At 44.3% G+C, this 14,068-nt stretch overlaps 1 protein-coding gene across 1 annotated transcript; it reads left to right on the forward strand.

The window, feature by feature from the left end:
- Positions 1–579: 579 nt before the first annotated feature.
- Positions 580–10,735, forward strand: LOC139306826 (sodium- and chloride-dependent GABA transporter 2-like). The gene is made up of 15 exons (XM_070930781.1): positions 580–626; positions 1,512–1,786; positions 2,156–2,290; positions 4,191–4,331; positions 4,423–4,513; positions 4,609–4,741; positions 5,572–5,706; positions 6,314–6,417; positions 6,817–6,941; positions 7,538–7,650; positions 7,774–7,911; positions 8,052–8,154; positions 9,763–9,863; positions 10,221–10,391; positions 10,560–10,735. The coding sequence occupies exons 2-15, from the start codon at positions 1,573–1,575 to the stop codon at positions 10,662–10,664; spliced, it is 1,809 nt and encodes a 602-aa protein (XP_070786882.1). The 5' UTR covers positions 580–626; positions 1,512–1,572; the 3' UTR covers positions 10,665–10,735.
- The last annotated feature ends 3,333 nt before the right edge of the window (positions 10,736–14,068 follow it).

The raw sequence follows: 14,068 nt of genomic DNA on the forward strand, positions 1-14,068 counted from the left end.
TCCGTAATATTTGGATTGTGGCGCTGCACCAGCCAGCAGCTCTGCCCCTGCCCGGAGCAAACCATTTGACCACCCGGACACGGGGGTGGTCGCGGTGTAGAGACCTACAGGAAACGCAGAGGTAGGCAATGTAACGTCGAATTCTCTGCAGTTTATCCTTTCACAACACATACCTGGCGAAGATTAACGGACAGGTTCGCAGTTTTTATTATGTGTATGAATTTTAGAGCATCGCGAGACCTTAACCTCACGCCTGTACCGCTCAGGTCCGCACAGATAACGTAACGTTCTCTTGTGATGTAATTGTATGTGCAGCCGATAACACAGTGATAACCGCAGCTATACATCAGAATATGTGTTGCTACTAAGTCAGCATCCCCTTACGTTGTGTTTATCCTTCATTGGCGAGTCAGCGACAGTGGAAGGTGGCTTCCGCTCGTTATATCAGCACTGTGCGGTCACATGGCACAGCAGGGGACAATGTGGAGGAAGAGGAAGAGTGGCGCGTTCACATCAATAAAGCGAAGAAGTTCTTAAGAGCGAAAGAAAAGAAACCGCTGTTACATCTGTGCAGCAAGTGCAACAGCCCCTGCTTCTGTGGTCAAAACACACTGAAGTGAAAGAATGTAAGTAACAGGCTGTGTGTCACACAGAGGGACACGTCGCGGCTCAACGTGTCTGCTTTGTTCTAAATACACCGTAAATGAATCCCACACGAAATGGCAACATTAAAAGTGTGAAAAGATCATTATCAGCTATCAACCATCTGTCAGCTGACTCCTTTGTTATACTGCAATACAGGAAGACTTCCCTGTAAAGACATTCATGAAACACAGTGGACATTTTGATAATACAGGAGACAAAAAATATTGTAAATATAAAAAAATGTTCATCTGGTTTAGGTCAGACTATCAAATTCTTTCTTAAGTAAAGTCAAGTCTTGTGTGTATGGTGCAATCACAGTGTAATATTATCCCGCCAGTTTGTGCAAAGAATAAGAATACTAATAGTTATATCTTGATATACGCATTTTCTCTAAAATAACATACTGTAAATTCGCAAATAGTGTAAACGTGATGATCTTAGAATATGTTGCATTGCTGTAGATTAAACTACCCAACGGTATGTGAGGTAGTTGAAGTTTGTTGTGAAAGAGTCTTTCCTGTTGTGTGAAATAAAAAGCAAAAATTTAGAAAAACGTAGTCCTTGACCGCGCTGCGTAGTACAGATAAAGGACACACACCCACGCAAGTCCATCCTTGAGACACACACATCACAGATAAGTGAGGCAGCCAAACCAACTGTCAGAAATACACTCGAATTCTTGTTATTCAATCCCGGCTGCAAAGATGTGAGTGGACCTTGCTTTGGGCTCTTTTTTTTCTCTTCTTCTTCTTTCTTCTTCTTCTTCTTTGTCATTCGTGCATCCAACGGCTTTTACAGTTATGTATCATCCTCTTAGGTTTCTCTCTTCCCAACTTTTCTAATTTCTTGTGTTTTTCTTTCCCCAGCTGTGTGCGTGTGTGTGTGTGTGTGTGTGCGCGCGTGAGTGTGTGTTTGCCAGTGCCAGTAATGGACGACACAATGCCTCCACAGCAAGGAGACCCGCTGCTGAATAAGTTCCACCCAGGGAGCCTCCCCAACGGGAAAGAAGCCACCAAAGATGGCCTGCATGCCAGGGGCCAGTGGGCTAGCAAGGCTGAGTTCCTCCTGGCTGTGGCGGGGCAGATCATCGGCCTGGGCAACGTCTGGAGGTTCCCTTACCTCTGCTACAAGAACGGAGGAGGTAACCCCCCTCCCTTTCTGTCTGTCGCCTGCTCTTATCTTTTCTCACTTTCTCCATTGTTTTACTCATTCTCTAAAACCATGGGATGACATTTGCAAGGTGTTTGTTCGAGCTGGGGATGTCTGTATTATGTATTTTGATACCTTGATATGATAGTAAATATCCTCTTGAAGATGGACAGATCAGATGATGGTCAGATTTGTCAATTTACGGTTCCTATTAAAGTGAGTTAAGTTTTATAACAGTGTTAGGGTTCATTTTATATTATTAATTGGTCGTAGAGTTCCGATTACGATTAAAACTGGGGTAAATTGGGCTGAATGTAATCAGTGAAGGTTCTCACAATAATAGCACCCTGTGTGTGTCCAGGTGTGTTCTTTGTACCTTACCTGTTGTTCCTGGTGCTGTGTGGCATCCCCCTGTTCCTCCTGGAGACCTCCCTGGGACAGTACACCAGCCTGGGAGGGGTCAGCGCCTGGAGGAGTATCTGCCCATTATTTGGAGGTACACTTATCTAATTGTGTCATCAGTAGACGATGTGACGCTGCAGTTTGTGCTGTTGTTGTGTTGCATTGCGTATTGTTGCGTGTTTCGTTTAGGGCTGCAACTAACAGTCATTTTCATTATTGATTCATCTGCAGATTATTCTCTCAAGTAATCAATTAATTCTATTTCCATAAAGTTCTCAAAGATATTCAGTTTACTTTCATATATGGCAAAGACATGAATAAAACAGATAGTAGTATCAAAATCTTCCCTAAATTTACCAGCTGATTTGTCGGGTAATCGATTTAGCTCCAATTTGGTTGCACTTATTATTTAAAAAGGAAGAACTTTGTCTCCTTTTCTTGTCTTTACCTCGAGTGAGAATGTTTTAGTCCACCAAGTCACGTGTAAAGAGTAAAGCTGATAGTCGGCTGGTGCTTCGTCACCCCCAGGCTCAGCTCAGCATGGATTGGAGGAGTGATGAGAAAAACTTCCGCCCTGGGGGAACGTAGGCTCCCTGCCCACCAATAACAACACACACTTGAGATTGAGTGTCTTGCTTTCATGGCATTGTGCAATCCAAGCAAAGGATTACAGTGAAGCATTAACAACCTGATACACAATCGCAACCCGTGAAACCAAACCTGCCGTGATCAATGTGATGCTTTTTTAAGAGAAATGAAACAGCGTGTGAAGTTATTGAAGTTGCGGACATGATCCTGGGTAATCCAAACCCTTTCAGGAATGGAAGCTGGTTTAGACAATTAAACATTTTGGATAGCAGGAATGCATCAAAGTATCACGGAAAGGCTCCATCTGTTTACAGTTTTCTTCTGCATATCAAGCCCATGCAGTAAAGGCACTATGGAGGACTTTGATCCGTCAATCTGCCCAGCTGTATTTATTTATAGGTGCAGCAGAATGATTAATTGGTGGATGAATGCTCACTAACTAACAGCCACTAAATGGACCTTGTGGTGAAAATGTTTTCTTAGAACTACATTTTGATATAGGAACCTTCTTTTAAGACCTGGAGCAGTTTCAGGGTTTGCTCAATGACACTAAAGCAGGGTAGCTTTGTGCCTTCTTGTATTTGTTTTTAAACTCACTGTTGCCACTCGGCAAACCTGCCATTCTGATCCTCAAAGTAGGACACAACACAGACAATAGCCTGGTAACCCTCCAGTGACTGCCATGCTTCAAGGGAAAGAGGTTATTAGAGACAAAATGTTCCAGTTAAATGCATTTCTGTCAAAGCTCTTGTAAAGCAGGCCTTGACATTCTCATGTGCAGGTGCAGCTAAGGCCAGTAGCATGCTAGCTGGTCCACCTGGGAAACACATTGTAAATAGAGTATGTGTTTTGCTCCATATTGCCTTACCCAGTTCAATGACACATATTTATGAGTGTGCCACCATGTGTTGCTCTGCCCCTTGGGTCCATATGGCCTGCAGATGCACGCATTTGCACACAGGCTTAGCAGTATTTTGTTGTATGACAGCAAGTTGCATGTAGGCCATGTGTTTATCACAGGGACAAACTTGGACAAACAAAAGAAATGCTTCTGTAGGAATTCCTCACTGGTTTGCGCATTTAATATGCCATCATCAGATAAAGGCCTGAACTTCATAACAACAGCTATTTGTCTCTGCAAACAGCCGGCGCTTTCTAACCCACTCAAGGCCTCACAAGGCCGTCATTCATTCTTAATGAAGATATACTAGATGTGGGCTGCAAGTCGAGTGTCTCAGTAAATGGATGCTTTCTTCTGAAACTCAAGAGACTTGGAACTGATAGTAGAATATGTGTGTATGAATGCTTTGAAGCTCATTTATTTATGCTACTGTGCAACTCTCCATACATTTATCTGCTTCCGTGATCCTGCTGTGCGTCTCTATATCTGTCTTATGTCTCTGCAGGTCTCGGCTATGCCAGCCAGGTGATGATCCTGCATGGCTGTGTGTACTACATCGTCATCCTGGCCTGGGCTCTCTTCTACCTGTCCTACAGCTTCCAGGCGGAGCTGCCCTGGTCGCACTGCAACAACACGTGGAACACTGGTCAGTAGAGACGGGAAATTAGAAGCTTATTTTGAGGGTGCTGTGTAAACCTTTAAGGGGTAACTAGGGTCTATTGTGTTTTCTCCTGCAGAGGCGTGTGTCCTGTTTGACCACCACAACCACACAGCCAATAGTAGCAGCCTGCCTGAGAATGCCACCTCCCCTGTCATGGAGTTTTGGGAGTGAGTTTAGCTTCCTTGGATTCTCACTTGTGTTTTTGTTGCAGTATTGATCATGCATTAACAGCAGTGTGTGTGTGTGTGTGTGTGTGTACGAGGCGGGAGGTGCTCCGTCTCTCCAGCAGTTTAGATGAGCTGGGTCCAATCAGCTGGAAGCTGGCCCTGTGTCTGGCCGCCGTCTGGTTCATCTGTTACTTCTGTGTCTGGAAGGGAGTCAAGTCCACTGGAAAGGTGAGCAGAAAACATGATGGTGTTTGAAAAACAACAGGAAGTTAGTTATTGTGGTTATTGAGTTACACTTTCTGTATCTCCATGTATAAAAGTCCATAAAGCCTCTTAGAAAAAAACATACTCCTTATATTCCAGAACTGGCCTGAGAATCATCTCGTTTTTAAGTTTTCTTCAGTATCAAAGTAATCCAGTGATAGCTGTCTGTACATCCACGGGCACATTACAAGCAGGAACTGCTAATAGCTATTTCGGCATATTCAATATTAAAACCCCTGCTCTAGTGGAATCCTCTTTTTGTTTGCCTGACTCCTCTGAGAGCAGCGAGCACAAGGTCCGATTAGTGGCAGCGTCCATGAAGCTGGTAGGGTCTCGGTGTCTTGCTCAAGGGCTTTTCAGCAGAGCGGACGATTGCATATTTGTGACCACAGGACTGCTGCCGTCTCGACGAAACTGTTGGATCTAAAAGCTGCTTTTGCGTATTCCTACTCACTACATCTCAAGAACTGCGAGGATTAGCCAGATAGACCAGTATTGTCAGATTTGTTTGAGATGCAATTTTCTTTCAAACAACAAAATCCTGAGTGGTGGCAAAGTCAGACACAGAACATAAATCTGCTTCTTTTATATGGCTAGCAAATGAAATAAGGGACTGGGCACTGCAATAATTTTGTAGTGCTTGTTTGTTGTGTCACTGCCACCATCCGTCAACAGGTTTTAAGACTCCAACTTTCCAGGGTTCCCTCTTTTAGTATTTCAGCCCTGTTTGAGGACATCACAGACGTGTCCCTCCTGGTGTCTGACCACATCCCTGCACAATGTGTACATTCTAGGTGGTGTACCTGACAGCCACCTTCCCATATATCATGCTGTTTGTGCTGCTGGTGCGCGGTGCCACCCTGCCTGGAGCGACCCAGGGCATCATCTACTACCTCAAACCCAACCACACCCGCCTGGCAGACCCACAGGTACAAAAACATACACACACTTTGGATGTCTTTTAGACTATTTAACATTAAGAGCTCTCAACAAAAATTCTTCCAGTCATTATTTCAGGTGGTATAGCAGCTCCTGTCAGTTGAGTAGGCGTATTGTTTATCTTCCTGAAATTAATTTGTTCTCAACAGTTACTCATCACCAACAAACTGTGTCAGATGCACCTAATAAACCATGTCCCCTTATTTTGATTCATGGGAGTTCATGAGAGACGCATTCTTGCCTCATTTTAGTATGGAAAGTTTCTTGTTTTTGTGTACGTTTTTGTAATTTGTGTGAATGAAGATTTACTTCATTGCATGTCTTTTAGGCTTTTGTGTTTGCAAAAAGGATGAAGACAATTGAGTTAACAACATATACTTTGAGTTTACTTAAGTGTCTGACAAGATAGGAGAGCAATCACCAAAGCTACACTGCAACACAAAGTCATGTTATTACCTATTCTGGCAGTTCACATCTTTACAAATGTGACGACACGAAGCGAAGTGGGAAGAGGGATTGAAAGTTGTAGAGCAGACAGAGGGAAGTTCTGATTAAATACAGCATATCACATTCATTTTCTCCCCTCTCTTTCTGCAGGTATGGATGGACGCAGGTACCCAGATATTTTTCTCATATGGAATCTGTTTGGGAAGTCTCACGGCCCTCGGCAGTTACAACAAATACAACAATGACTGCTATAAGTGAGACACTTTTGTCACGCACAAACGCACAACGGCAATTCTAGCCGGTCCTCACACTCCACTTCGGACAAACCCCGTTCATGTTAAACTGTAAGATGTAAGCTCCGGCTGGTCAGATGGCTTCCAGAAGGAATGGCAGGAATGAACAGAGAAAATACACTGATACAGCCACACCTTAAAGAAAAGCCCTCGCTGCCATGTTTCCCACACTCCAGGACTCCCACACACACACACACACACACACACACACACACAGAAAGAGCCAAGCACTTAACTCTTGGCTTGTATTTAGGCCAGAGCTCCATAATACAAGGCCTCCTCCTCCTAATTCTATATGTCTTTCTTCATAGTTGTGTCTTTGCTGTAATGAATTATTTTCGGTGTATGCTTGCTTTCCAGGGACTCCTTCCTTCTGTGCCTCCTGAACAGCGGCACCAGTTTCCTGGCAGGTTTTGCCATCTTCTCGGTGCTGGGCTTCATGGCTGAGGAGCAGGGCGTGGACATAGCCACCGTGGCCCAGTCAGGTGAAACAGGGTTGGAGATGGAAACAGCATTTTCCTCTGCAGAAGTGAGGAGAAGATCTTGTTCAGGAAAACAGCTCAAGGGAAATCAGAAAAGAAGCAAAACTTTTAGCTAATAAATTAATCAACTGCAATATTTCACGCTGAACTTTAAGTGCCGTAGGGGTTTTTGCTAGCTGTACCATTCTGGCTAAGCTTTTTTTTTTTTTTTTTTTTAGTGATACAGCAAAATGGAATCTCACAAAATAATTTTCTGCTGTAAACAAAACAAACACAACCAACAAGAGCCAGATCCCCAAGCACCACCTTACTAGTCAGGACAGGCAAATTTTCATGGTGCCACTCTCTGGCGAATCATCTGTGTAGCCAAAGCCTGAAATAGCTCATTCCTCTGTGCCATAGAGCTGTATTGTTGTCCCAAAACTATTAATCTGTATTAATCCACGCCTGAAAATAGTCCCTAATAAATCCTCTGTTTTCTCCTGTCAGAGTAATGCTTTGCTAAAAATTATAGTGCCCAGCTGCTTTAGGAAATTACTGAGCCTTTTTAAACACTTCATCAGTTATGGCCTAATTTAACTGAATAAATATCCTCTCAGGTCCTGGCCTTGCCTTCATTGCCTACCCGAGAGCTGTAGCCATGATGCCTCTACCCCAGCTCTGGGCTGTTTGCTTCTTCCTCATGATCATCATGCTGGGGCTGGACACACAGGTAGAGACGCACGCACACACACCGACTTTGATGGATGACTTTTGATGGCATTGATGTATTATGTGTAGCACCATGTACAACTGACAGCACACACGCTGACCCCGTCTCCCCTCTGACACCCAGTTTGTGAGTCTGGAGGCCCTGATGACGTCGGTGACTGACCTGTACCCTCACCTGATCAGACGAGGCCACCGCAGAGAGCTGCTGCTGCTGTTTGTGTGTGTTGTCTGCTTCCTGATTGGACTGGTCATGGTCACGCCGGTAGGTCACACTCAGGATGGGTGGGGTGTGTGTGTGTGTGTGTGTGTGTGTGTGTGTGAGGTGTACGTGATCCTCTACCCTGTTTGGTTTTTATGATATGGAATAATGGGATTTTTGTGTTTGTCTACACCCCGATGCAGGGGGGTCTGTATGTGTTCCAGATCTATGACCATTTCTCCTGCAGTGGAGCCAGCCTGCTGCTCCTCTCCATCTTCCAGTCTCTGGCCATCGGCTGGGTCTATGGTACGAATCCCAACTGCTCTCCTCTTCTTACCGTTCCTTTGTTCCTTTTCTTTCTTTTGTTTTCCCCCTCTCTCCTCCTCTCCCATCCCATCTCCTTTCTTTTCCTCCTCTCCTCTCCTACTTTCGTATCCTCTCCTCTCATTTCCTTTCCTTTCGGTTTCTCCTCTCTCCTTCTCGTCTTTTATTATTTCCTCTCCTCTCATCTCTTCTCCTCTCTTCCTCTCTCCTCTCCTCTTCTACAGCATCACACATTCTCTTTTGTTTTTAGTTGTCTTTTCTTCTTTTTCCCCTAAATCCTCATTTAATCTAAGACACATTTATATGCAGACAATATTTTCTCATATCCCGTCTCATGTCTGACTTTAATTAAATTCTGTTGGGGCTCATTAGTCTGACAATAGGACTCCACATTCTGCCAGATTAGAAAATGAATAAATAAAGTACAGTACATGCATAGAATATAAAGAAAGAACAGCACCAACCCTTTTTATCACTGTAATGAAAGTAGTTCCTAAAATCTGATAAACACACACAGTCAACCGGTCCACTTCCTCCCCTCCTCCTGCATTCCAGTTGGAGTCAGTAGACAGTATATTAACATGGCTGCAGCTACCCACTGTTGTAAGGAGACTGGCTCCTAGCCAGGCCCCTGTCTGTCTCCTCCGGGCCCTAAATCAGCCCCCGGGCCCCGTCGCCTCTCAGTCTCAGTCTGGCGGCCCCAGGGAGCCCCTATCCCAGCCAGACCTGGGGCTCTAGAGCATTTACAAAAACATTGTTTGTTTAAGTGTGAGATGGGTGGAATGTGCCATGTGCTTACATCAGGACAATAGAAGCTGCAGCGGTTAGACAATTTACTTTGTATTAAGTGAAGAATTCAGACCCAGAAAAGCTGTGAAATGTAAAGAAGAGTCGTGCCATCGCAGATGATAACAAAGAGTGTGTGTGTGTGTGTGTGTGTGTGTGTGTGTGTGTGTGTGTGTGTGTGTGTGTGTGTGTGTGTGTGCGTGAATATGAATACCAAGGAAGCCTGTTTTTATGGCTCTCTCAGCAGTAGGTGAGTGGAGCAGCAGGGTTGAGGAGAGGGGTTTTAAGTGGACTGGGTAACCCAGCGGTCAGGACTCCGGTGCACCTTTACCCCCCTTTTATGACTGAGGGGTTTTACAGTTTTTTAAGGACTCTAACATACGCTGACACACTCCTGCTGCTGGTTACGTGGTCCTGAAGGAGTTATGCTCCACAGGTTCGGTTATTTTAGAAAAGGGACACACCTACTTTGACCGAATGAATCATCAAAATGTTAAAATCTTAATAATACTCCTGTTAATACTACCACTGTCATACTTGTACTGTTACCACTCTTACAATTACATCTAACCACAACTACTACTACCTGTACTACAACATTGCTACGACTGCTGCTGCTTCAACATAGTAGAAACAAAGTGATGTTTTCTTTTTCAATAACTTTTTCTGGTAACTTCCTCTATAGTGGTGAATACTGGCACAAGTTAGCCACCGCCACCAAAAACAAGAAGCCAGTCGTTAACCGAGCCATGATGTCAAACCAAACCACAACCACTCATGAAGTCGTTCTTGTTTCGCCCACAGGAGCCGAGCGCTTCAGTGCCAACATCAGGGATATGACCGGCTACAGCCCCCTGCCTGTCTTCAAGCTGTGCTGGAAATACTTGACCCCTGCTGTGTGCACTGTGAGTGACCCCCCCCCCCCACTGACCTGCTTTCACACTTTTTAGTATCTGCTTGCTGTGAAATAGTATACACATAAATGCATGTTTGGGATATCATCCTAATTCCTCCCCGTGCCTGTCAATCAGTCTACCTCCCACTTACCAACTGTTTGCATTTCTGTAGAGTACTGACATCCAAAACTTCTCTGACCCACCACAAGTCTTAACCAGAAAATGTATCCTCATCTCCATCAGGAAGGATACAAAATGTACTCTTGTAATTTGGTGTCAAATTTTCACTGCCTTGAACTGCATGTCGATATGAATAATTTAGTAGTTTCACCATAAGTAAGTCCTCCTCCTTTCTGTCTCCTACAGGCTACCTTCATGTTTTCCCTGGTGCATTGGTCTCCATTGAGCCTGGGGAAAGGCCTGGTTGCTCCGGCCTGGGCCACCATGCTGGGCTGGCTCCTCACTCTCTCCTCCGTCTCCCTGCTTCCCATCTGGGCCATCTACGCCCTGGCCACCACCCCGGGAACCCTGCCGCAGGTTAGACCAGCGCTCTCTTTCATTCATTTCGTACCATGTGCTGCTGATCATAAAGTGTTATCCTCGAAGATTTTAAAACCAAACGCACAGAATAAAAGACTTGTTCAGAGTGATAAGGATGTTATGATGTTAAAACAATCAACTAAATGTGACTTTTTGACCCCCCAGCGTTTCCAGCGTCTGTGCAGCCCCACCAACAAATCCTCACTCCCCTACAGCCCTGCACTGCCCCTGAGTGAGAAGCCAAAGGAGCCGATCACAGGCATCATCTAGCATCATATGACCTGATAATGGTCAGTGACAATGTAACATTGGCCAGCCAATCAGGCGTGGCGAAGGGGAGGGTCGAGGTTAGAGTTAATGCTGTAAGGTTAGTCTGGCCCTCAAGAGGCTGTGAGTTTGGCTCCTTCTGAGGGTCCAGCCCTCCGGACACAGCTTGTTTTTCTTTAAGACCTACCCACCACCACCACCTGTTACAGGCTACACTCCCAAATCTTGACAACTTAACTTAAAAAGGTATAGCTTTTTCTTTTTGTTTACCTGTTGAATCAGTGCACTTGTGGACCATTTCATCACACCTCTTATAGCCATCCAGCTAAATAACAACGCTAATGTTGCCAGTATTACAGGGTGACTTAGCCTACATCCTTACTCTCTATGAGAGGTCACTGTTTGTGTTAGCATGTGTGCTTCGCTTTGACTCTCCCCTGAATATTTCTGTTGTTCTGTTAAGCTGCTGGTGTCCTTGAAATGACTCTATGAGTCAGACATGTTTTATACAGTGACTTTTCTTTGTATGTGCACCCCCCTCTGTGATTTCCAAATAATGGAGTTTGAATGATCCATAACATGCCTTACACCCAGACCAACGTTTTACTGCCAATACATCAAGTGCTTAACTCAACGTCATGGTTACACTTGACGTCATGGTTACACATGACGTCATGGTTACACATGGTCACTGACAAAATGATTGCAATGCTTTCATCCATTATATACATTCATCTTTTAAAAAACAAGTGATTTTTTTGTTGTAAATGCACAACTTTCAAGTGCAGTTTCTGCGAAATAAAATGCATTATTAGCACTGTACCAAAAATAACTTATCTAGCTGGGAGACATGCAATCATAGTATCTGGATCGGCACGAGTGAATGCAACATTACAATATTGCTGCTGCTGGTTAGACATTTTTTTTTTTATTCTATGCCCAAAATGTTTATTTTAAAATGTTTCAGTAAGTTTTAATAAGAACATAACTGCAAAATAACCCATGCCACTCCAAGGTGATGCTGAAGCGCAGTGTAGGGATGTTTATATTTTTCAAAAGAATTTACAGAATATGAATGTGATGCATCGTGTTCAGTTTTGTTGAAATGTGTTCTCATGTTTTTCATTTATTTCCTTCATTGACCTCCTGGTGCAGAAAGACAGAAAGGCTGTCCCCTATTAACATGAACAGTGCTGTTTATCAAAATAAAAGACAACTAGAAATGTGTGTATCTTTCTCAAAAAGGCTAGTTTATAATAATTTGCCACTTAGCTCGTTGATGAAAATAACTTAAATTCATAATGTTCCTTTTCATGTATCACTTAGTCACTACAGACTTAATAAGACAATGATGTGTTTTTGAATAAGTTACTTTGCTCTTGTTTTCTGGGGTAGGGGGGTGGGGGGTAGTTTGTGCAATCACCATTAACTTAGTGTACTTTTAAGTCTAGGACAGAATGTACTCTTGAACCTGAGGAATCTCATTTCTCCAGTGAGCGTGATGTGTTTTACTATGTTTTTGAAGAAAAATCATTTCCTCATGCAAACTTGAAACTGCTGATTTTCCTTGAATGTCACTCAGACCTGGATTTTTTTTGACTGGAATTCTTTCAAATGCTCCTCTTGAGATTAATCTAACGAGAAGCAAGGTGCTAAACCCATCTGGTCTCTTTTGAAAGGCTTTCAAATCGATCCAAGTGTGTTATCATCTCTGTTTACAGGTGCATCAATGTGCCTGTCTTTTTTCTTTTTGTTTAATGGGCTTCTTTTGTATGTGTATCATTATATTCTTTTTTTAAATGAATATATATATATATACATTACGGATAAAATTGTTTGTGTTGACTGTGTTCATTTCAAAAAAGAAGTTGAGTGAGAAGCTGTGTGTGTGTGTGTGCAGGTGTGTGTTTGTGCTCCCCTGAACAGAGTATACCTGTGGTCGAGGCCGTCACCCAGGAGACGTTGCTCCCTCTCCCTCTGCGCCATGGTAACAGATGCTGAGAACACACCTGGCTTCTATGAAGAGAGAGAGAGAGAGGAAATGAAGGAGGAAAAAGAGAGATGGAGGAGTTGGGAGATCTCACACACACACACACACACACACACACCAAACTCCCATCAGCCATTCAACCATCACAAGAACAAGTGCTGTGATTGCCGTTCCCTTCATCTGAAGCATTTTCATCCTGATGGGAATTACTGGTTTAAAATCCATGAAGAGATAGAAGAGAAGGATTGTGTGTGTGTGTGTGTGTGTGTGTGTGTGTGTGTGTGTGTGTGTGTGTGTGTGTGTGTGTGTGTGTGTGTGTGTGTGTGTGTGTGTGTGTGTGTGTGTGTGTGTGTGTGCGCGCAGAGGAGGAGAGGGAGTCATGGAGACTAAAGAGGGAGGGAGCATTGCAGCGCCAGGGGGTGGGGGGGGGGGATTCTGACACCACCACTTAGATGGAGCCTGGCGGTTATGTAAAAGGCTCGGCTTGTCAATTAACCATATTGGATTCCCTCCCCTCCCAGCCACCGTAGGAAGTGGGCTGGTCCCACAAACACGTGGCTCAGCACGCGGGTTCACACACAATAACACACACACACACACACACACGACTTGTTTTGGTGACGCTCAATACTGTATGCAGCTTTGCACGTGTGATCCGGGTTACTGTGTAATTGTGTGTGTGTGTGTGTGTGTGTGTGTGTGTGTGTGTGTGTGTGTGTGGATAACGGGGGCGGTTTATGTCCATATGGTTGCTTTGGCATACATCGCGGTTTCAGAGGATAGGGATTAAAAAGGATCCAATGGGCTGCGAGTGTGAGATTCAAAGAGGAGAGAAGAAGAGGGAGGGAGAGGAGGACATTGTAGGGATATGAGCCAAAGCGTGTGTGTGTGTGTGTGTGTGTGTGTGTGTGTGTGTGTGTGATTTCAGTATAGCATTGAATGATGCTGTGGAAAGTTGCCTAGTTTCTGGCTCCGGCTCAGTGCCACTAGTTTGCAGCTGCAATACATTCTCACCACATGTATTAACAATCCTTTCTGTGTACATTTAAACTGAACTTGGTTCATATATCTCAGTACTTTCAGGGAGAACGTATCTGGAACCCTGGTTATTGAGTTTTGAAGATGCACTGCTGATGTCTTCTCCACCATTTCTGTTCCCGATTGAAACACAAACACACTCGTACATGAGCGCTGTAGGTCTGTGTTGATTCTACACTGTCCTGATCAAACATCCTCTCACACACACACACACACACACACACACAGCTCCAGTTTGCGGCGTCTTTATGGCCGTCTTTTTACTGCAGGTAATACACTTGACAGTTTGGTGTAAAGGGAAGGCAGGCGGCAGCAGCAGCAGCAGCAGGGGGGTGGTGGAGACGAGACTTGAGGACAGAGAGAAAAAGAGACGGGCAGT

Source organism: Enoplosus armatus, chromosome 24 (assembly GCF_043641665.1).
Source record: "Enoplosus armatus isolate fEnoArm2 chromosome 24, fEnoArm2.hap1, whole genome shotgun sequence".
Taxonomy (NCBI): Eukaryota; Metazoa; Chordata; class Actinopteri; order Centrarchiformes; family Enoplosidae; genus Enoplosus; species Enoplosus armatus.